Source organism: Martes martes (genome assembly GCF_963455335.1).
Source record: "Martes martes genome assembly, chromosome: 5".
Lineage (NCBI taxonomy): Eukaryota > Metazoa > Chordata > Mammalia > Carnivora > Mustelidae > Martes > Martes martes.
In genome coordinates, this window is record NC_137892.1 from 19261403 (window position 1) to 19284148 (window position 22746).

The 22746-nt window shown below is 48.8% G+C and overlaps 2 protein-coding genes across 12 annotated transcripts in view; one reads left to right on the top strand and one right to left on the bottom strand.

Annotated features, from left to right (window-relative positions):
* Positions 1-268: 268 nt before the first annotated feature.
* HNRNPH1 (heterogeneous nuclear ribonucleoprotein H1) lies at positions 269-9427 on the top strand. Of its 11 annotated transcripts, none has more exons than XM_080804065.1 (14): positions 269-394; positions 878-1006; positions 2277-2432; positions 2644-2787; positions 4288-4426; positions 5366-5544; positions 5627-5698; positions 5755-5888; positions 6040-6175; positions 6575-6634; positions 6727-6816; positions 7476-7568; positions 8028-8077; positions 8676-9427. In XM_080804065.1, exons 2-13 carry the CDS (start codon positions 910-912, stop codon positions 8075-8077), a joined length of 1350 nt encoding a protein of 449 aa, XP_080660191.1. In that variant the 5' UTR covers positions 269-394; positions 878-909; the 3' UTR covers positions 8676-9427. The 11 variants fall into 11 exon arrangements, with proteins under 11 accessions (XP_080660191.1, XP_080660192.1, XP_080660193.1 ...); XM_080804066.1 differs by having other exon boundaries at positions 6727-6786; XM_080804067.1 differs by lacking the exon at positions 6727-6816 and having other exon boundaries at positions 6575-6664.
* A 2164-nt stretch (positions 9428-11591) lies between these two features.
* The window catches only part of RUFY1 (RUN and FYVE domain containing 1), a 58781-nt gene continuing 47626 nt past the window's right edge, over positions 11592-22746 (bottom strand). Inside the window, exons 12-18 of the mRNA XM_080804059.1 lie at positions 20215-20312; positions 19830-19949; positions 19073-19202; positions 16749-16843; positions 14578-14626; positions 13499-13576; positions 11592-12450 (exon numbers count right to left, since the gene is read on the bottom strand). Of these exons, the coding sequence (XP_080660185.1) occupies positions 12304-12450; positions 13499-13576; positions 14578-14626; positions 16749-16843; positions 19073-19202; positions 19830-19949; positions 20215-20312 (717 nt within the window). The 3' untranslated portion in view covers positions 11592-12303. The remainder of the gene's footprint in view (positions 12451-13498; positions 13577-14577; positions 14627-16748; positions 16844-19072; positions 19203-19829; positions 19950-20214; positions 20313-22746) is intronic.

Below are 22746 nucleotides of genomic sequence, written 5' to 3' on the forward strand. Positions count from 1 at the left end.
GGCCGCCACGGGGAATTGATTGCCGCCATTCCCCTCCCCCACTCTGGCGGGTAAGGCGACAGAACGGTTTGAAAGAAGACGCATGCGCATGAAACTAAATCCTAAACCGCGGAGGCTCCAAGTTCAATAATCGCGGGTTGGCGCAGGCGCAAAAAGGCCCAGCGGGTTTATGGAGGTGGGAGGGGAATGAGCCCAAAACGCATGTGCAAAATAGTGCGCCGGCTGGAGGGGCCCGGCTCCTGAAATTACGCATGCGTCTGAGCTTTGTGTGACTCAAGGGGGCGGTGCGGGCACCTAGCTGCGCGTGCGCAGAGCTTGTTCAAAGGGCCTTATTTAGGTTGCGCAGGCGCTTGCTGGCCATTTCTTCTCAGCCACGCCGAAGTCGTGTGTTCAGGTAAGTGTTTGTCGCTCTGTGTTTGCCGCCCAGGGGCCTCGGAGGGTGCCATTTTTGCGAGGATCGCCTGCCCCCAGAACTCTGTAGAGCCTGGGCGGCCCTGGCAAGGTGCGGGCTGCCGCTTGGAGCCAGGAAGAGCTGGCTGAGTAGTGGCGGGGCCGCCGAGGCCTGCAGGCCGCGTCGACTCTATTGTGTGAGATGTCGGAGGAGGCGGAGCGGAAGCGGCCGCCGCCATTTCCTTGCCTCCACGCTGGCGCTAGGCCAGGGCCCCCTCGGCTTGGGGCAGCGGCCCCTGGTGTCCAGAGTGGCTTCGGGGGCCCGGCCACTGGCCGGAGGGGTGTTGAGTGTTGATATTGCCGGGGTTCGGGCGTCCGCACGGGCTCGGGTCTCCGTCGGGCCCCGCGGGCGGGCGGGCGCCTCGAGGGCGGGGGCCAGTCTATTTTGCCCCTTTTCCTGGTCTGACGCTCGTCCCCCGCCTTGCAGTTTGTGTGGACGCCAGGACGTACTAGGAGACAATGATGTTGGGCACCGAAGGTGGAGAGGGATTCGTGGTGAAGGTCCGGGGCTTGCCCTGGTCTTGCTCGGCAGACGAAGTGCAGCGTTTTTTCTCCGGTGAGTTTGAAGCGGAGGCGGGAGTTCGCCGCCGGGGCCGGCCGGCGGGCGGGCGGTAGGGCCGGGGGGCGGGCGGGCCGGGCCCGGGGCGCCCCCTGGCGGGGCGCGGGCGGCAGACGTTCCCGCTGGGTGGCTCGCGCCTGGCCGGCCGCTGTTACGCAATGGAAATTGCGAAAGCCCCGCCCGCCCTCCGAGCCCTCTGGGGGGATGGGGGGAGTGCGGCCTCTCCGGCGGATTTTTTGTCGTCTTTGCCTGCCCGTAAGCACCGGTCTTCCTACGGCTGTTTTTTCTGAAGGATAAATGGGATTTTTCTCCATCTTGGGAAAATTGTCCAGTTAACTGGGCAGACAGTGCTAATAACCTTTTGCGAATCCTTTAAAGTACAACTACTTTCCAATTTTGGTATGTACTCGAAGCGGGGCTTTCGACTATAGAAAGTTGAAATGTCACTAATCTCAAAAAATTTTCCCGATCCAGATTGGGTAATTGTGAAGAGTTCTTGGTCCTCTAGTTCTTGAGCTGGCTCACTTCACAGTTGAGGACACTGCAGCCCAGGGAAGTTCATTTGTCTACGTAGCTTCTTTCCAGTGTGTAGGTTTCCTGAATAATTTTTACCAAAATGTCCTTGTCCGCATTGTTAGTGTGAGTTTAGACCGATACAGCTATATTTGGAAGAAGTTTACAGGTTTTGGAAGGACACTTGTAGGATTGACTTACTATCTGAATTTAGCGTTCGTAACGGAAAACGACCTGTAAAACGAGAACCAGGTACACTGGAAGCCACCTTGCAGTGAGCAAGACTGGGTTTGGCTTCAGCTGTGCAGCTTGGAGCATTTTAGCTTGCTAACATTGATCCCCTTTTAGGTGAGTATTGGCCCTGCAATTTGGATTCGCAGGAGAGATTGTATGTTGCTGCTAGTAAGGTAAAACCATCAAGTGCCCCAGACCAGAACTTGAAAGCAGACTCAGAAAATGGCATAAAATCAAAGTCCAGACTTGGATGTTCAATGGAGAGGACTTGGAGATAACTTTGATAAGAAATTGCATGAAGAAAATCCGATACAGTGGGAAGGTGTCCAGGGAATAAGAACATTTGGGGGAAGATAAGTGTTTACGTACTGGACAGCGGCCCTGGGAGTTGGTACTACTGTCAGTCTAGGCTTTGTGGTAGGTTGCTTTGTAGCAGGGGAGTGAACAGGCGTTTCATCTGTATCACCCAGAGGTGGTTTTTTAGTTTTAAATTCTGTATTAACGGTTGTTTTCTTTCCAGACTGCAAAATTCAAAATGGGGCTCAAGGTATTCGTTTCATCTACACCAGAGAAGGCAGACCGAGTGGCGAGGCTTTTGTTGAACTTGAATCAGAAGATGAAGTCAAATTGGCCCTGAAAAAAGACAGAGAAACTATGGGACACAGATATGTTGAAGGTTTGATTTATGTTGCCCTAGTAACAGTAAATAAAATATTAAACACATAGAGCTCTATCTTACCCCTTCTGAATTTTAGGTATTTGACCGCATGGAAATGGTCATCTAAGGGAGTTTATGGCAGCTCTTCCTAGATTATCTAAAGACCCAGGAAGTCTGAACTTTGTTCTCTAACTTTCCAAAATTGACTAATTCTAAGCACCTTTTTCAGTATTCAAGTCAAACAACGTTGAAATGGATTGGGTGTTGAAGCATACTGGTCCAAATAGTCCCGACACGGCCAATGATGGCTTTGTACGGCTTAGAGGACTCCCCTTTGGATGTAGCAAGGAAGAAATTGTTCAGTTCTTCTCAGGTATGTAGTTGTGTTTGATGCTGAGCAGTGAGTTCTGGCTAGCTTCTGGCAACATGTGATTTAATAGACCTTAAAGTCCATTAGTTTAGATACTTAAAAAGGTATGAGTATATGCAGGTGAATTAAATGTTTTCTTCTTCCTGGAGACCTTCAAATAATTTAAGCCCATCTTAAAGGTGGAAATTAAGTACTTCCAAAATGCTAACTTTGCTTGTATTTAGTGTTTGTAGTTCAGAGTAGATCTTTGAGGATTGTCCTCAACAGCTTAACTACTTTCCTCACAATGCTGTTCAGCAAGGTACTTCAAGTTAAAGGTAAGATCCCTTAATGTTAGATTAGTATCAGGTCGTTACTTCTGGCAAGTGCCTGTGTCTTAAGACACATTGGGTCATGGGCCCAGAAATGTCTCTTTGTGGGAGGAAAAAAAAAAAAACTTTTAGGATTGGTTTAGACAGGGAATTATATGAACGTACTAAAAGTCAGTCTAATGTAGGAGTAGTTTGAATATAGTTTAAGTATCTGAAATACATAAAGTGTTTTGAAATTATTCTGGGCCTAAAGTATTTGAATGTTTTTATGCTGAAGAGCTGATAAAGTTGCATGTTTAGCAGAATGTTAAATCTTATTTTAAGTAACTATATTAATGTGTTAAAGTGGAATTAAGAACAAATCCTTTCATGGTTCAGTGTAGTATGTAATAAAATCTTAGATACGTATCAAGTCCTAATATTTTGCCAGAATTTTTGAAATCAAGTCTGTTCTGATTGTTTTTGTCTAAATTGGTGAGAATTGAATGCTATTTGTCAACGTTAAATATGAACATAATTTCATATCTTCTAGGAAAGTGCTTTAAGCCCTTTTTGTAAGCTTGGGAATGTATCCACGGAAAGGATTTTTCATAGACGGAATTTCCAGAAGTGAATCATAACTACTGTTAGAGCATAAGAGTGCATGATTGTGCTGTGTAGATCAGTTGTTTGTTGAAAAGTTTAGATTGTATGTTTGTCAATTATATGACTTAAAACAATGTTTCAATTTGTATATAAAATGTTTAAATGTGTAATTTTTTTTAAAAGTTGAAGTTCCACTAACTTAAAACGTTGAAATATAAAATGAGGTAAAAGGTGTGTTTTAAGTTTAGTAACTGTTGTATTTAATGCTTGAAACTTTATTAAATTCTTGTGTAATTCTCAACATTATTTTGCATAGATTAGAGTGTTAATTGTTGAATTCTTAATGCATCCTGTGTTTCAAGTGTTTTTTGTTTTCTGTTCTTTTGTTTTTACATACTATGCCATGGGGTGTGTTAAGAATTGAGTTATACTTTGTAATAATGGAACTTCATATTACTACAATGCATATGTAAAGAGTACTTGTTGAAAGCATACCATTCGCCTAAAGTTAAAATTCTGGTTTATTTAAAGCTATAAGAAGAATCATTTCTGGGCTTGTGATGTTAATATTGCCCCCCTACTGGGGTTATTTGTCCTTGGGTTGAAGGGTTGGAAATCGTGCCAAATGGGATAACATTGCCGGTGGACTTCCAGGGGAGGAGTACGGGGGAGGCCTTCGTGCAGTTTGCTTCACAGGAAATAGCTGAAAAGGCTCTAAAGAAACACAAGGAAAGAATAGGGCACAGGTGGGGATGGATGGTTGGTTGGATTTGTCACTTTTCTTATGGTAAACAATTAAATCCATATTCTCTCTGCTTAGAAGGAAGAAATCTATTTTCTAGTCCCAATTAATATTTTGCCACAATTTTCAAATTTCCTGTGTAAAGTCCCATAATGCATTGAGATGAAAGTTTAGGTTTTAAAATTATCCCGAGTTAATTTGATCTCCCTGACAATATTGCAAGACTCCTAATTCTAAACAGTAGAGTTGAGAGACTATGGCTTTAAACAAATGTTAATGCAAACCTGGCTTTAGCTGTAATAACACCCACCCAGTAAATTAATATTACCATAAGAAAATGTGATACTTTCTGATCTTGTTTTTAAAGTTGAAATGCAACAAACTTTTTCTTGCTGTATAAATATTCTGCATATGTATTAATAAGCATAGCTTTCAAGAAATTGTCACAAAAGGTTTTATTCTCTTTGCTTGTGACTATTTTTCATTGAAGCATGCGCTTACCTATGCTGATTCCTACTAAAAGCATAGGCCTGGGGTATTATTGGCGAAAGGAAATGTGTAGTGTGGGCTAGACTGTTGGCGGAGGCTGGCTTTTTAGCCCACTTGCTATACATACTGCCAATGGATTTAAGACCTGAAATGTTGAAAGTTGAGTGGAATTCTTTCCCTCCTAAGACATTTATTTCTAATACTCCTCTCTACCCCTAAGGTTGGGCTCTCTGCCTCTGAGGAGTGAGTTTTACTCTATGAATTTTACGTTAAATCTTACAATTGAGTGAATTTCTGGTCATTGCCTATGCAAATATAAGAAATCTGGCTTTAAATATTAGTCAGTTTCATGGCTATGACTACATTGTTTTCTTGTGTAACTAAATACCTGTATGAAATGGACTAATGTTCTCTCTCCCTTCCCCATCCCCTTCCCTCATGAACAATGCTTTAGGTATATCGAAATCTTTAAGAGCAGTCGAGCTGAAGTTAGAACTCACTATGATCCACCACGAAAGCTCATGGCCATGCAGCGGCCAGGTCCCTATGACAGACCTGGAGCTGGCAGAGGGTATAACAGCATTGGCAGGGGAGCTGGCTTTGAACGGATGAGGCGTGGTGCTTATGGTGGAGGTACGTGAGGACATGCAGGCATCATAAGATCTCTTCTCCTGTAACTGTTTTCATTTGGTTGATTGTACTTACTGTCTTTCAGGTTATGGAGGCTATGATGATTATAATGGCTATAATGATGGCTATGGATTTGGGTCGGATAGATTTGGAAGAGGTAAGGTAAGAATTGAATTTCTCAACTGAAGGATGCTTACACTCTCGTCAATCTAGACCTCAATTACTGTTTTTCAGGAATGTCTGATCACAGATATGGGGATGGTGGCTCTACTTTCCAGAGCACAACAGGACACTGTGTACACATGAGGGGATTACCTTACAGAGCTACTGAGAACGACATTTATAATGTAAGTGTAGGATAAATTTACCAGTTGTCTGGTTCAGGATAGCAGTAAAAATGTGGTTCTTAATCTAAGTAAGTGAAATAGTAGGTTATAAATTATGCTTTTTTATAATGGTAGATCTTTGACTTCGTTCTCTGAAATACCTTGTGTTTAGTTTTTTTCACCGCTCAACCCTGTGAGAGTACATATTGAAATTGGTCCTGATGGCAGAGTAACTGGTGAAGCAGATGTCGAGTTTGCGACTCATGAAGATGCTGTGGCAGCGATGTCAAAAGACAAAGCAAATATGCGTAAGTGTGGTTTTAAGTATCTTGGGGTCTCTAACAGTTGGTTGAGTGACCAAAAATAGTAAGGATGTATGAGAAGTGCATCCTCCAACAATGGATTAGTTTTTTGGTGTGTGTGGAAAAAGCATGTGGGTTTTAGAAATTAGTCTGATTGTGAAAAGGGGTTTGTGATAACCTGGTCTTTGAAGTATATCCTTAATTGGCCAACTTATAGCAATTTAGGTGCATGTTTAAATCAGAAGGCTGGTTTTTGAAACCAGTGTAATGAGCTGAGAAGCAGCTAGAGTTTTTTTTTACCAAAAGTATTGAAATTCACATATTTACTTGTTTAAGAACTTTAAGTGCTTATCATCTTTTCTTTCACCAACAAACACTTTCAAACTTTTTTTTTTCTCATTTCAGAACACAGATATGTAGAACTCTTCTTGAATTCTACAGCAGGAGCAAGCGGTGGTGCTTACGGTAGCCAAATGCTAGGAGGCATGGGTTTGTGTAAATATCACTTTAGTGTCTTTTTTTTAAGCTAACCTTGTATGCCTTTTCTCTCATTTCAGAACACAGATATGTAGAACTCTTCTTGAATTCTACAGCAGGAGCAAGCGGTGGTGCTTATGGTAGCCAAATGATGGGAGGCATGGGCTTGTGTAAATATCGTTAGTTTTTTTAAAAACCAAAACGTTTATATAAGTCGATTATGTAAGTTAAGTTAATTTATATTTTAATGAGTTTAGCATAATTAAGTTAAGCAAAGAGGTTTCAATTTGAATTTTGTGTCTGGCTTATTTAAATTCTTTTGAGTTAAAACTGTTTAGATAACTAGTTTTAAGTAGTTTTGGGGGAGGGGACTGCAGAAACTAGTTGAATTGTATTAAGTATGAAGTAGAAGTTTAAAATGAATATTTAGTTAAAAGCACAAGGTCAGTAAAGTTTTGGGCATGGTTAATTGGGCATAATTAGGTATTCAATGATAGCCTGTGTATGACCTATCCAATTATGGGGGGGAGACCCCACTAAATCCATTTAAGCAATATCCTAAGGTCTTCTCAAAATGCCTCTACTTAGAGAATTGTGGATTTAGTCCTGCTGATGTGCATACTGTTGGCCTTTTTGTTTATAAATGTTTGTCTAGTTCATGTGGGTAGAAAGGTAGTTTGGTCATAGGCAGTAGGCAGGAGGAGGCAGAGGGTTGTAGTGATATCAGGTCAAGACTGGAAAAATCATAGATTTAGAATTAACAAGCCCGGTACCACCAGGTACCACATTACATATGGAACAAGGTCCTAATGTTCTCTTAACTTAACAGCAAACCAGTCCAGTTACGGCGGCCCAGCCAGTCAGCAGCTGAGTGGTGGTTATGGAGGCGGCTATGGTGGCCAGAGCAGCATGAGTGGATATGGTAAGTGTGTTTTTTTATGTACTTGAAATAAGTTTTAGGCAGGTTTCTTTAGTTTGGGGAATATGCAGGCACCTTTTTGGCGAAACTGGGTTAATGTTTGCTTTTGATCCAAATGTAACTTGTTCTTGATAGCTTAACTTTCAGCACCAATCATTGGGAGGGGGAAGTGTTTTATATATTAAAACTAGTCATTGCAACTTGGAATAATGTCGAGCCAGCAAACATCTGCCTCCATTTATTAAAAAATTAAACTGTTGATTTTTTTTTCTGTCTTTTGATTAGCATTAAATCCATTTTAGATGGAGGGAGACCTTTAAATAGTAGAATGGTGGTTGGGTTTAGGACCGTATTTACTAGTCAGTTTTATCCTAGGATTGCTTTTATTTTTATTTTTTTTCAATTGGTCTAAAGAATGGTGATTTTGGTATTATAGTCTTACCCTACAAAATCCTTTTGCAGACCAAGTTTTACAGGAAAACTCCAGTGATTTTCAATCAAACATTGCATAGGTAAATATTTTCTCAAAAAATATAATTTAAATTCCCAATAGCAAATACTGATATGTTGTAATAACACTATTTCTATAGCAGTCAATGGCTCTGACTTAACTCCATGGAGGCTGCCATTTTGGGCACAGTGAGTTGCCTTTAGTCCCAACTTTTGTCGTCTCACTCCCTGCCCACCATCAGTAGGAAAAGCAAGAGACTGCCCCTGTCCTCCCTATTCATATATATGCCATTCGATGGACACATTGTGAATGTTTATGGTAAATTTTTTTTTAAAATGCCTTGCTTAGCTTTAAAAACATGAAGTAATTTTGCAATTTTTGAAAAACACTAGTTTTCCTTTAAACTTAATTTTCTATGTTGATCCTGAAGCATCCAATTAAATGGTAGCACAAGAGTCTGGCAAGTTGGTACTGCAGAGAAAAGGGGTTAATTGAGACTTGTTTGGAGTCGGGAGTCCCCTTTACCAAACATGCTTCTCGCCACTTGGACAGCAGCCATTTGTACTCGTATACTTTTTAAACTTTTTCTTGGAATGCTATATTTTATTTGGCTGATGATCTGATGATTCTGCTGACTTGTCGCATCGCTCTCTCTGCAGGCAGCCAAGGAGCAGTGAACAGCAGCTACTACAGTAGCGGAAGCCGAGCATCTGTGGGCGTGAACGGAATGGGAGGGATGTCTAGCATGTCCAGTATGAGTGGTGGATGGGGAATGTAACTGATCCTGATCACTGACTCTTGGTCACTGTTTTTTTTAAAAGAAACAAAGTTTAACAGTTTTGCAATACAAGCTTGTGATTGATGCTTACTCTAAGTGGAAATCAGGATTGTTTTAAAAGACTTAAGGTTCAGTATTTTTGAACACAAACATTCATCTAGGATGTAACAACTGAGTAAACTATAACTGTTAAACAATTTTCAGCTTTTCTCTAGTTCTATTGTAGGATGTACTTAAGCAGCAAGTGTATTTAGGTTAAAGCAGTTGAATTATGTTAAATGTTGCTCTTCTACATTACATTGAACACTGTTGGGATGCATGTTGAAAGACATGCTTTTTTTGTAAAACTCAATATAGGAGCTGTGTCTACAATTAAAAGTGAACACATTTGGCATGTTTGTTAATTCTAGTTTCATTTAATAATCTCTAAGGCACGTAAGTTGAAGCTTTTTTTTTTTTTTTTTAAGTTAATGGGGGACTTTGAGACGCAACACCATACGTTAGGATTTTGGTCTTGGTGTTTGTATGAAATTCTGAGGCCTTGATTTAAACCTTTCCTTGTATCGTGATTTCCTTTTAGGTGTATTGCGCTAAGTGAAACTTGTCAAATAAATCTTCCTTTTAAAAACTGCACTTTGTCTTGTCTGTGCTTCAGTGTCATGTGGACTGTTTCTTGGTGCTCTCTTCCTGCCTGGGGCGTAGGTGACAGAGGCCCATGTCTCTGGCTGTGGCAGAGAGGCTCGGCAGCCGAGGCTGTTGTGTAGATGTCAGCTGACTCCTCTTCCCTCCGGTGCGACTGAAGGTAAACGTAGCTTTTGGGGGCCCTTGTGGAAGGGCTGCGTGTTTGGCCTGGCTGCACAGGACCTAACCCAAACTCCTTTTGACTTGCTAAGCGCTTGCACAAAACCCAGGGAGAGGTGGCACTATTCTACTGCATGATCTGCATGTCCCCAGAGGCCTGTGGCAGGCATGGCTGAGAAGGCAGTGCCAGAGGCAAGGCAGGGGGAACTCACTAGGTGACCTTCCCACTCCAGTGGCCTCTCTGAAGTTTTGCTCACATGGGGCATGGGGGAGGGTTCTAGGAGCTAGCTTATAAATGGCTTTCAAATGGAGTCTTTTGTCCTATTTTCGTTTGATTCCTAAAGATCAGGTCCACTTCAGGCAGAATTCATTCCTTACAGTGTCTGAGGTAGACTACCAAGTTGCATTTCTGAGCAAGGACTAGTTTAATTCAGTAATTGAAATCCATTTGTTTTGGTAGACCTCCTCTGAGTAGCTAGCGTTAAGCACCTTTTAAAGGTGTCGTCTTGAGTAGATCTTCCACTAAAGACTGAAGCTTAATAAGCCAAATTGAGGATCTGAATCCATTTTTCACTCGGACAGTGCTCAAGATTCTCCCCTTTGATCTTGGGTGAGATTTGTATGTGCCTGTACGTGGCAGCGTTGCACAAGCATGTGCCACAGGGGCCCTGCAGACCCTGCCCCGCTCCATGGCCTCGGCACGCCTGGGGGCACTGCTCTCCTGTGTGGTGGCGGGGACAGGTCTGCAGTGGGGCTGGGGTACGGGAGGTTCGACTTGGCATACGTCCTTTAGCTGGTCTTCTGGTTTAGAGCAACCGATCTGGGGGGGGAGGCACATCTGAGCGTTTGGTCTTCAGCTGTGTTCTAGACCTAGAACTGCCTCTGGGATCTTGGGGTCGCTCAGGGTTTGTGGAACTGACACAGTTGCACGTTGAGAAGATCCCAGGAGGGTTCCTTCCCTGGGTCCTTCAGCTTTAATATCTGTTGAGAAAAGGCCTCTTGGTGGAAGAGGAGGAGGGACTGTAACTAGGCGTGGGGAGGAAGGCTGAGTGAGAGCAGAACCATGCGGCTTCTGCAGAGTGAGTCTTGGGCCATTCTGGTGCATTGGAACCTCGTGCTCTGTGGACCTGCCTCAGAACCCCCCAGGCGCTTGCTATCCGGGACCAGAACCTCCAGATGCTGCTGGGAGTTTGCGTTCTCACGTGACTCCCGGCCCTGGGTAACGGCCCTGTGCGTGTCCACTTGAGCAGCACTGCCCCAGGCCATCTGTGGTTCCTCGGTACTCAGGAAGGTTGTCAGACCGCAGCCTGAGCGTTCCAAAGTCCAGGGGCATGTCTGATGTGTGCGGAGAAAAGTTCTGTCTCAAGCAGCTAAATAAATACTTGGTTCCTCGTGGCAGAGGGATACCTGTTGGCCATCTGTTGCTTGTGGGTGGGGAAGGGAGGGGAGAGGAAAACTGGTTATGATACAGGGAAGAGCACTGAGCGCAGTGATGGGAACATCCCACTTTCTGAGTTGCCCGAACAGTCTAGGAGTCAGGTGTCTCCTGCTTGCTTTTCTGTGTGCAGATGAGTGCTAAGGCCCACAGGTGAAGTGACATGCCTAAGGCTCCCCAGCAAGCTGGAATACAAATTGGGTGCACTGAAAACAAGGTACTGATTTCTACTGCTAGACCAGCGGGGGGGCAGTGCAGCAGCACGTTAAGCATTTTTGGAAAAGCTGGGTCCTGGATGAGATTTAAAAAGCTGCTTAGAGAAAGTGACGGAAAGGGAGAGGGGGCTTCTGGCAGCTGCTCTTAATGCCATGTTCTTCCTGCTTCGATGGGAAAACCAGCCCGGAAGGAACATGGCTTTGGAGCTGGGCCTGCAGATCCTGGGACCTAACCTCCCTGAGCCAGGCGGTGGGTCGAAGCCCATGAAGGAGTGAGGCACTGGGCAGTGAGCAAGGGGAGTTCACCAAGGGCTCCGCAGATGGACGGACAGACTAGTCTGGACAGCACTATGGCATAGTTTTGGTTCCTTCACCTGAACATTCAAGATCTGGACCCATCAGGTGGGGGTGAGCATGCGTGGAGTCTGTTCCCACAGCTGACCAGTGCCTGTCCCAGCACTGCTTGGAAAAACGGCTGCCTGGCAGGTGCTTCCCACAGGTATCTCCACCTGGAGTGCGCTGGATGAAGCTCTGTCGTCCTCTGGGTCAGCTTCCTGTGGCTAAAGGAACACCTTCTGAGCCGAGTGGGGTAAGCTCACTTCCTCTGTGCCTGCTGGTGGAGGTAAGGGCCTGTCCTGACATGGGGGACACAGGGTGGGTCTGAGGCCTCCTGCAGAGGCTGACATTTTCTGCACCAGAGTGAAAAATAAAGGATTTTATTGCAGATCTTGAGATGCATTCACAAGGGTGTGACATGGCCAGACTTGGAAGCAGGGAAGGCACAGTGTGTGGCGGGGGGGGGCACGGGGTGCTCACTACACTAGTGCAACTGTGTGAAAAGTGAAAAAAGACAGTAGCAAAATCCTGAAGTTATGTGGGAGCCAAAGCTGGTGATGCGGCCAAGGGAGAAGGAAGAGTTTCGATCCAGACGCTCTGGAAAGGTGCGTGCCTCCCCGGCAGACCCTGCGAGGAGTGGAGTCCTTCCTGCGATTCCCTCTGGCAGCAGACTTGCCCAGCCCCCGCCAGCCCCTGTCAGCTCCCGGGGACCCCTCCGATGCTCAGGAGCCGCCGGTGGAGGAGCAGCGCTGTAGGAGCAGGGTGTGGCAGCTGTCGCAGACGCGCACCGGCCTGGGGTAGGAGGGCAGGGCCAGCTCGTTGCTGGAGCACGTGTTGCAGAAGATGTGGCCACAGTGGCGGCAGTGATGCTAGAGGACACAAGATGGGCAGTCAGGGTGGGCCAGGTGCCTCTGTTTGCCTAACACCCTTAGAATCGCTCCCCAAGAAGCTGGGGTCCATTGGAAAGGGGTCCTTGTAGACTTTGGCTCCTCCATGTAGAGTGTGGGTGGAGGTTGTGCGGTTAAGGCCCTAAAACGAGTCTTACCCAAGCTGCTGCATGAAGAGCGCTGCTTCGCTCCCTGTCATCCCTGCGCCTGCTGGAAACTCAAGTTTCCGTGGCCAGTGCCTCCTGCTAGGCGAGGCTGGTTTTGAGCAGGCGCTGCAGAAGCCTTGGGCATGGAGGAGACAAGGTGGAGGCAAGCGTCCACGTAGCTTCTGCCAACTGGCCAGTAGCCAGCAGGCAGGACGCTGGCCAGGCCAATCAGGTGTGGGGACTGTGAGGCCCCAACCTCCAGTAGGCCTTGGGCATGCACCTGATCTCAAAGGCCGCCTCAGGAGGGCGGTTTCCACCTCTGGACCTACTGTCAGGCACAGGCCAGGATAGGGGAGTTTTCCTTCTTTTCCAGAGAGGCCTGACGAGACACGGACAGGGGAGAATGCACAGCCACGTGGTGGAGGGTAGGGTACTCTGTGGGCTGTACAGGTTTCCAATTTTGCTAGGTATCCGTGTCCTGCTCCTGTCCTGCCCAGCTCGTCCATCAGTTCCCCAAAGGCCGGGTGCAGGACCTCCTGCTCTGGAACCGGAAGGCAGAGGCAGAGGCCCAGGTTGCCAGGGAGCTCTAGGTGCCACGTGGATGCCTGTCCCAAGACCCATCAACCACAGGTTCTCTCTGGATTGTTTTTGCCTAATTTACCCAGATTTTGGTCTTGTTGCTGACAATGAACTTTCATGTTCTGTACGTGAGCAGCCCCAACTCCTAAAGAAATCTGCCCATCCTTGAAAGGACGGACAAACTGGAAAGCCATCTGTGTGGGCCAGCAAACCAGCGAGTGCATGGTCATGCAGTGGCCCCGGTCCCACGGGTAAGGGTGGAAGGGGAGGCCGTGTGGGAGCTGGTGCAGGGCCACCCCACGTACCTTCCTCCGGGAGATGGAGAACTCCTTTTCACACTGCTTACAGTGCGTGGCTTCGTCATCCTTCAGCCAGGTATGGCCCTGCGGGGGGAAAGACCACAACAGAATTCTGTTTTCCAGCTCAGCTCTTGACGGCCCCGTAGCCATGTTCTGACTGCCCACCATCAGGGTCTTTGGAGGGGCTGGAGGTCTGGTGCTGCAGACCGGAGACGGGTGGGGGGCGTGGGAGGCCCTGGTCCACATGCTAAGCCCCCACCCCTCAGCACAATGTGGGGAAGTGGGACCTGAGGCTCTGGGGAGCTTTCTAAAGGACAGAGGATGGGCCATTTACTCAGCCGGAGGGACTGGGAGCTCAATGGGGCCAAAGGCCTGATAAGCTTTTCTGGCTCCTTGGCATCTGGTGGCCATCACCTTCCTGGTGACAGAGTGACCTTAGGAGCTGCAGCGCAAGGCCTGACAGCTCATCCCTGTGGTGCCGCTGGCTGTCGCTGTCTGACACATCTGGGCAGGGCAGGGATGGAAAACAGGCTGCTCACAGCAGTTCCGTTCAAGGAGTTTCCCAGGTACAAGGCAGGGGAAGCAAGTGCAGCCAAGTTCACGTCCAGGCTGCTGCAAGTGGGCTCTCCCTCCTCTCTGAACTGCCCCCTCCTCTCCCATCTGCACCCCCAGCGGGCCAGTCTGGCACCCGCACCGGGTCACCTGGTCCACACGTTCCCGCTCTCCCTGGGTGGCAGGCATCCTCGCGAACGGGCCCCTCACCTGCAGGGAGAGGTCTCATGCTCCCTGCTTAATCCCTGGGTTTCTTCGGCCACTTTTCGCTCCCTTCACTTGGGCACCTGTGACCTAGGCCTACCGTCCCAACTAGGGCCGAGAGGCCGGAATCAGCACCAAGGCTCCCGGCTGGGCCCCGCTGCCGTCAGTGTCACCCGTCTCCGGGTCCCACGGCTCCGAGCAGCATTTTTGGATGCCTCTGGGGCACACCCTCCCCTGACTCCGGAGAACCCGGGCACCCAGGGCATTAGCGTGAGCTCTCTAAGCTGGGGGCAGGGGTTCTGAGGCCGACGGGGTTAATAATCCAGTACCTTCAGCGCCTTGTTCACTTCTTTGATGTCTTCCATCTTGAGCTTTGACCTTAAAAAAAAAAAAAGATAAAAGATTTATGACTGTGAGAGGCTCTCGAACTCAGCAAGCCCACTGCTACTGCCTGACTAGCTGGCTTGGGAGGGTGACTGGGAGCAGGACAGAGCACCCCTGCACAGGAGCTGTTCGAGAACATGCTTTCTGCCTTTTACCATCCCAGAGTCACCTCATCATGTTGGCTCACGTCTGCTGTGCTCTGAGGCGGAGCCTGTGGACCAAACGGGGTCCCAAGACAGACTGTTGAGCCTGCAAGGTTTAAAAAGACTCTGAAGTAGTTACAACCATTTAAAAATTGGAAGGGATGCCTGGGTGGCTTTGTTAGGCGTCTGCCTTCGGCTTAGGTCGTGATCCTGAGGTCCTGGGATGGAGCCCCGTGTCAGGCTCCCTGCTCAGCAGAGAGTCTGCTGCTCCCTCTCCCTCTGCCGATCCCCCTGCTTGTGTTCCCTCCTTGCTGTCAAATAGGTAAATAAAATCTTTAAATATTAGGAATAATTTCCTAAAAATCAGGTTCCTGGCTTCTCTGGGCCACCATTCCTGCATGGGACATGTGCTAAAGGGGCTGCGGGGGCTCCCCTATGGCAGGCATCCGAATCTGCAGGACTCCCCAGCCCCTTTTGGGCTGCTTGCTCCTTCTAGAACAGTCCTGCTCTGACGACAGGCTCACTTGTTCTTGCTCCATTCTTGTTAGGGGAAGAACAATTCCTTACTTGTCCACCTAGAACACAGGCCTAGGCATGGTCTACACTGGCGGAATTAAACCAGAGAAAACGAAAACTTTATGTATTTGCAGTCTGGGTGACGTCAGCCTAAACTGTCACTGTATCAACCAAAGGGTCAAAGTGGCAGGGCTCTGAGACACAGATGAGACTTCCAGGCTAAGGACTGGGAAACTGAGCATCGGGACCTTTGGTCTGCCCCGAGCAGCTCAGAGACAGGCCTGCAGCCCGACAGGACGAGAAGCTGCCCGGGGGGAGACACTGGAGGATCCCAGGTCGACACGGCAGCCTGAATGTGCAGGCAGGTCCCTGGAAAACCTGGGAAGGATCCGGATGCTGCCCAGACAGAGAAACTGGGCAGCTGCGTCTAGCTGGGGGAGGGATCTGAGGAGAGCCCTGTCCTTCTGTCACCTGGTGTTGGCTAGCAAGACAGAGAGAAGAGAGAGCAGGAGGCAGGGAGGAAGCACCAAGAAAGCTCCTTGGGGATCCCCGCCCACGTCACAGTCCTCAACACAAGCCCAGCCCCGTCTGACTGATACGCGTGCTGCTGCATTGTGTTTCTAGCCACTTCTCTGTTGGTCACCGTGTCTGGACCTCTTCTGGTCACAGGCTCCCATGGGACCCCCATCTCTCCAGTCACTGTGTTTGGGGCAGAAGCCAGAACAGGACTCTGCTGGGGGCCAGCCACCAGCGAGGGAGCAGTAAACAGGACGGCAGAGGAGGAGGAAGAGACCGAGTCCCGGTGGCTTTTTTTGCCTTGAGACAGTCTGAGTTGGATTTCTGTCTCTCTGCAACCAGGAGTCCTGACTCCTAAGGAGAATAAAGCTCCCCAGTGGCTTTGAAAACACAAACATCAAACAAATGAGCAAATTCTACAATCTGCAGTGTGACCTATCGGACCGGCCAGAGCAACCCGGCAGGATGGGAACCCCGAGGAGGAGGGCTGTCAGGTCAAAGTAGAGACAAGGACCGAGGTCTGTGCTCCTTCAGCAGCACCCAGCAGGACAGACAGATGCTGGTGGGCACAGATATCCAGAAGGGGAGGTGGTGACTGCTCAGCAGGTGGAAGCCCCCCCGTCTGACTGTGGGCCCAGCAAGCACCCCGCTGCCGGCCCCCTGACTCGCCTAGGACCTAGAGGCTGATCTAGTGAACAGGAGGGCTAACTAGAAGGGACTTCCTAATTCATTAGTTCAACTGGCACTGTGTCTCCAAGGCCTCACTTCCCGGGGGGTGGCCCTCGAACACTTGGCCGGCCTCCTGCCGGACCACAACCCCCCACCACCCCGGACAGCAGAACTTGGTTTGGGGCCTGGTGGGCAGCCTGATGTGATTCCGGGCGGAGGCCAGGCCCAGGCGTCATGATGCAGGTGGCAGGGGAGGGGGGTGGGCTTCTTACTGGCTGAGATGCAGGCCCATTTCCTGGAGGGCTTGTTCCTGCTCGTCACAAACCTTCTGCAGCTCCGCCTTCTCGTCCTGGAGCTCCCGCAGCTCCTAAAATCAACCAACCAGAGGCCTGACACACTCATGTAATTGCAGTGACAAGCAGGTCAGAATGTTTTTCAAGAACAAAGAGCAGTTTTTGTTGTGTTAATCTCATTCGAGCTGGAGTTATTTCATGGATTACTTCTCACTAGCTTGTTTCTCCAGAATGGGCACCTGCAGAAGGGACAGTGACATGGGACAGGAGAACAACTACGTGCAAAGCAGTCACCTGCACAGGACAACGAAACCCTTGCCCATCTGAGTTGCTATTAAAAGGCTGTGTGGCTCAGTGGGTTAAGCCTCTGCCTTTGGCTTGGGTCATGATCCCAGGGTCCTGGGATCGAGCCCCACATCGGGCTCTCTGCTCAGCAGGGGGCCTGCTTCCTCCTCTCTCTCTGCCTGCCTCTCCACCTACTTGTGATCTCTCTCTCTGTCAAATAAATAAATAAAATCTTTAAAAAAAAAAAAAAAAAAAAAAAAAAAAGGCTGTGTAAACAGAGAACGGCTTCAGAACACGCACAGAGGAGCCTTATGCGGAAGTGGGGGACACCTGCACAGTGAAGGCTCATTTGAATGAACGTTTTGGAAAGGGCTGGTTGAAACTTCTTGAGAATGAACGAATGAGGCTGATGAAAGCCAGGATGTGGGAGCTCATGCACTGAGACCACGAGCGTGTGTGGGAAGTGAAGCTCACGTGCTGATAAACACTGTAATCTGGGGCCAGTGACCCTTGAGGACACAAGCTGGCGAGGGCCCTGACAAAGACCCAGGACAGTGATTTGAGGTTCAGGGCTGATGACGGGTAGCAACAGGGCTTAGGCCCGAGTGGTAGGCTCATCCCTCCCAACTGCCCCCTAAGCCTTCTGCCCCAGAGCCTGGTGACACAGGAGCACAAGGGCACCCTGACGACGTCACATGTGTTGTTTCTCATGTGTGTACTTAAGTGCGGGTGCGGGGGTGAGGCGGGGGGGGGGGGTACAATTCAAATCGTTGACCAAAGTGGAATTCTGAAGTGGAATAAAGGAGGCAAGATGCAGAACTTTCTAGAAGTTCTCTTCTGCCCTCCATTTTTCCTCCCCTCTCAGAGACTGAGAGCTCTTGAGGAACGTGGTCTCCACCCCTGGCCCACTGGGCTCCCCGGGGAGGGGCTATTAGACATGTTCCCACAGGACCAAAGGCTCTTTGTGTGCCCATTCAGACCACGCAGCAGTACCCACCACCATGTTCAACACAACGTAATCTCCAAGGAGCCTCCGCAGGTGTGTGGATGGTGTGCCGGTCCCACTGGGAGAAGCTGCGGAGGCCTGACACACCCCGGGGCAGCCCAGGCCATAGCCGGCTCCCACCAGCACTGTGGGCACCTCCTGCCTTCAGGGAAGACCTTGCAGCCTGCCTGGGTTCCCCGGGAGGCCTAGTTCTGCGAGCAGACCAAGATGCCACTCTGGGTCCCCAATCCCCTTATAGTCTCTGAAGCTTTGCCACCGGTTCCAGGCCTCGCCTTCCCCAGAGGACCGAGGTGACTGCAGGGAGAGACGAGACTCAAGTCTCGTCTAAGGGAGAGGGAGGCTTTTGGTTCACTTGGCTTCCCAGGGGTGGCCCAGGACCAGGACCAGATGGCTCTGGGGAGCCAGGATACCCGACCCTGGGCAGAGTGGCCAAGTCACTCTGAGGGAAGGTGTGGACTGGCACTCGTCTGAAAGCGCTCCTGCTTACTGCTCCCCTCTTGTGAGCCCGCCCCCCAAGAGCTGGTGGACCGTCCTAAAACGAACCGGCTCCGCTAGCTTCCTACTGAGCTCCAGAGAAGATCCAAATCCCTTTGCATGTCTTCGGGGGTCCGCAATCAGTCTGCCCGCCTGAGGCAGCAGCTCCCAATGCCTGCCTTCTGTGTGCACCACGACTTGGCCTCACGGCCCTGCTCTTTGCTCGTTCACCGTGACAGACCCTCATGCTTCCTGCAGTCTGCCTGAGCCATCCTTTGCTCGCCTTTCCGCACAGCTGGCCCTTGCTCGTCCTTCGACTCGGCCTCCCTGGCACGGTTCCCAGGCCACAGCGCCACTGCGGGGTGTGTCCCTGTTTTATTCTCCCCACTGCACTGCTCCCCGAGTGGCTGGTGCGCATGCACCATCTGCTTCGAGCAGATGCTCCACAGGGTGGCTTTGGCTGTGCTGAGGGGCCTCCGTGTGGCCCGGGGCTCCTGGAGACGCCGCAGCTCTTTCCCTCCCCCGAGAGCTGCCTTACCTTTTTTAATCCTTCCACTTGCTGCAGTTCTGCTCGGAGTAGAGAGGAAGTGTCTTTCTCCTGCTGTAATTCTCGCTGAAGAGCCTGTCTCTGCTCTTTTTCTGATTTCAACTCTTTCTCTAGACTCGAGCTGTTTTCCCAAAATGAACTCGAGTTAGTCTTAGTGGGAGAGGTGCGTGGAAAATGCACAATGTCCAACCCAGTTCTCTGCCCGGGAAATGGGGCACTGACAGGAATCAGAAGTGCCACACGCGCACCTAAACCCGTCACGCGAGCAGGGAACCCAGGCTCCCTCTCCGGCAGGGCCACCTGCCCCTCCAGAGGGAAGACCAGGACCCCATCAGGGGGAGCAGGGTGGGCATGCACTCGATAGCACGCGAGGAGACAAAGGAGAAGGGTCTCAAAACACTTAGGACCACAGCAGGGGGATCCTCTACCAAGGTGGAGACCTGAGGGGAGAGACTGCAAAATGTCTTCTGCTTTTTCCACCCAGAGGCAGCTCCCACCGGAGGGCCGGGGGTGGGGGCGGGAGAAAGCTCCCGCACTCCTCTCACCGGCTGAGTGGCCCTTGGACGTTCCTGTACCCTCTGAACCAGCACTCTCACTTAAAAAAGGGGGACGCTGGCATTTCTCCTCACGGGGTCTGACACACCCTGATTCCAGCCTCTGTAGGGGAAAGCTCAGGAGGGACCGGGCCTGTGCCCAATAGGGAGCTGCCCCCCCCCCGCCCCCCGCCCCCAGGCCCGGCCCCGCCTACCACTGCTCGTGCAGCTGGGAGAGCTGCTGCTGCAGCGCGCAAGTCCGGCCGCCCAGCTCCTGCTGCAGCTTGTGGCTCCGCTCCTCCGCCCCGCGCCGCGCCCTCTCTGAGAGCTGTAACCTGCACCCCAAGAACCAGGTCTGCGTGAGAAAGGAGCTACCCTCGAGGCTGAGGGCGGCATCTGTTCACATTCTTGTGGCTGGGGTTTGAAATACACACACGGTAAAACTGTACCGAGTTTTTAGCGCACGGAGAGACTCCTGTAGCCACCACGACTAGGATCCCAAAGGACCATCACCCCAAGCTGTCTGTACTTCTGAGAGAGGTTCCAGGACCAGAGAATATCCCTACCTTCTAGGGAGTATCTGTCAGGCGGACTGATTACCTTTCTTCCATCTGTTTCATGCTGGACATAACTTGGTTGTTTTTTTCTTCGAAAGATGTGATGGCTTCATCCTTCTGCTGTAAACAGCTCTCTGCGCTCTGCCAAGGCAAGGAAAAGGGGTCACACTCTGCCACTCCCTCACCGCCTTACCTGCTCAGGATTATGAGCAGGTGTGATTTCACCCTGTACTTTCACAGCACTTTTAGGAGCATTTCATTAGTTGCTGCTCTTCCCCACAGCCCTGGAAGACAAACTGGGTTGGAAGTGCCCAGTTTTATCAACAGAAAGAAAGGAGCAGAAGGAAGTAGTGAGCTCTCCTCTATGAAAGGTCCGTGTTCCTTTTTTTTTTTTTTTCCAAGATTTTGTTTATTTGACACAGAGAGGGAGAGATCACAAGTAGGCAGAGAGGCAGGCAGAGGGAGCGGGGGAAGCAGGCTCCCTGCTCAATCATGACCTGAGCCGAAGGCAGAGGCTTAACCCACTAAGCCACCCAGATGCCCCTCCGTGTTCCTTTTCAAAAAGAAACTTCAGAGTGGGATCTGACAGCGTCACTGAGCTGTTCCCACATGCCCAGCGCACATGTGAGTTCTCCAGCCCTGGCAGGGGTCGCTAGCCCCCCTTCTCTAGGCAAAAGGAGGGTCAGAGAAAATGCCGGGTGGGGAGACTGGCACATATGCATGGGGCAGCACGTTCACACCTGCGACTATGTGACTTATGCATCCAGGGTTTAAGCCAACGCAGGTACTGAGGGACCAGGCAGGGCAAAAAGCACCATGTTCCTGTGTGACTACAAGAGACTCTTTTAAAAGAAAAGGGTACAGAAAGGCTGAAGACAGAAGGAAGTCCTAATAAATTCCCAAGAAAACATATTCTTGGACAGTAACGTGATATAATGAGACATTAACAACAAAAGAATGACTAAAAACAACTCGTATCTTGTTAACAAAACTAAATGGCGTATTACTAAAGCTACTGAGATAAAAATATAAACCAGAGGAAGGATTATGAAATACTCAGAGGTAAAAGCTAATGAAAACACTATGCAATACTGTATGGTACTGAAGACGCACGTAAGGTGTGTCTTAATTTTCTACACCACTAAGAAAGAAAAACCTGTTACCTGGAACATGTCAGGCATTGACTGTGAGGTATATCTAGATTTTAGAGATGCTAAGATGTGAAAAATGTGCTTCTTAGATGATATTTTTGTTAAAATTTGAGGACGACATCTAAATTAGCATCTGCAGGTAATTTTTAACTTAAATTTCTGTTATTTATTTTTATTTTTTAAGTAAACTCTTCCCCCTAGCATGACCGTGAGATCAGGAGTCACACGTTCTACTGAGCCCACCAGGCACCCCCAAATGACATTTTTTATTTTTAGGGGGGAAGCTAAAACAGATGAGCTAAGCATACATTTCAACAGCCAAAAAGGAACTAGAGAGAAAACCCAAAGAGGGCTGGGTGGCTCAGTGGCTGAGCATCTGCCTTCGGCTCAGGTCATGATCCCGGGGTCCTGGGATGGAGCCCTGCTTTGGGCTTCTGGCTCAGCAGGGAGCCTGCTTCTCTCTCTCCCTCTCCCCCTGCTTGTGTTCTCTCTCTTGCTGTATCTCTATCAAATAAATAAATAAAATCTTAAAAAAAAGAAAACCCAAAGAAATCAGAAAGAATATAATAAAAGGAAGGCTGGAAATCAACGAAAGACATGGATCAACAGTGCCGAGTATGAGGGAAAAAAGGTGGTTCTCTGAAGAGATTACTAGAGAAGACACACTTCTGGCAAGAATAAAGATAAGAGAAAATGCAAGTAAGAAAATCTTGCACGAAAGAGTTTTAAAAACGTTGTAAAAGAACATTATCAACAACCATGAGCTAAAACATTTGAGAACCTAAACAAGGTACGTTTTGGGAAAAATACACCAAATTCTCCTGAGAAGAGACAGAATGCACAAGTAGGTCAGCGGGCATTTAATAACCAGAAATGCTCATCAAAGACCCTCTGCTCCCAAAGCCTCAGACCCCGGTGAATCCTAGAACATAGGTGGGTCCTCAAAACTTTTTGAGACTAGACCCGTGCTACCTTGTATGAATTACTCCAGAGGAAGAGAGCTTTGAGACAGCACGAAAGCTCACAGTGCCAGCCCACCCTTGATTCTGAAGGCAAATAAGGTTAGTAAGAGGAAAGGTAACTAGAAGCCCAGCTCAAATATAAACTAATGTATTCTACATAAAATATTAGCTAGTAGCATCAAGAGTATATTTAAATATATTGTAATCAAGTAGGATTCCAGGAATGTTCATCAATATAAATTACAACATAAAAGGAAAAAAAAAAAAGAATATGATTATCAAAGCAGATATACAGTGGGGCACCTGGGTGGCTCAGTCAGTTAAGCATCTGCCTTCAGCTTGGGTCATGATTCCAGGGACCTACAATCCAGCCCTGCATCGGGCTCCCTGCTCAGTAAGAGTCTGCTTCCCTCTCCCTCTGCCATTCCCCCTGCTTGTGCTCTCTCTCTGTCTCAAATAAAT

What these genes read in the sequence shown, in the direction of transcription:
- HNRNPH1 (XM_080804060.1), top strand. Translation starts at nt 910, where the DNA reads ATGATGTTGGGCACCGAAGGTGGAGAGGGATTCGTGGTGAAGGTCCGG. An exon ending in AGTGCAGCGTTTTTTCTCCG is followed by an intron (nt 1,007 to 2,276) that starts GTGAGTTTGAAG and finishes TTTTCTTTCCAG; the next exon opens with ACTGCAAAATTCAAAATGGG. An exon ending in GAGCAGCATGAGTGGATATG is followed by an intron (nt 7,569 to 8,675) that starts GTAAGTGTGTTT and finishes CTCTCTCTGCAG; the next exon opens with GCAGCCAAGGAGCAGTGAAC.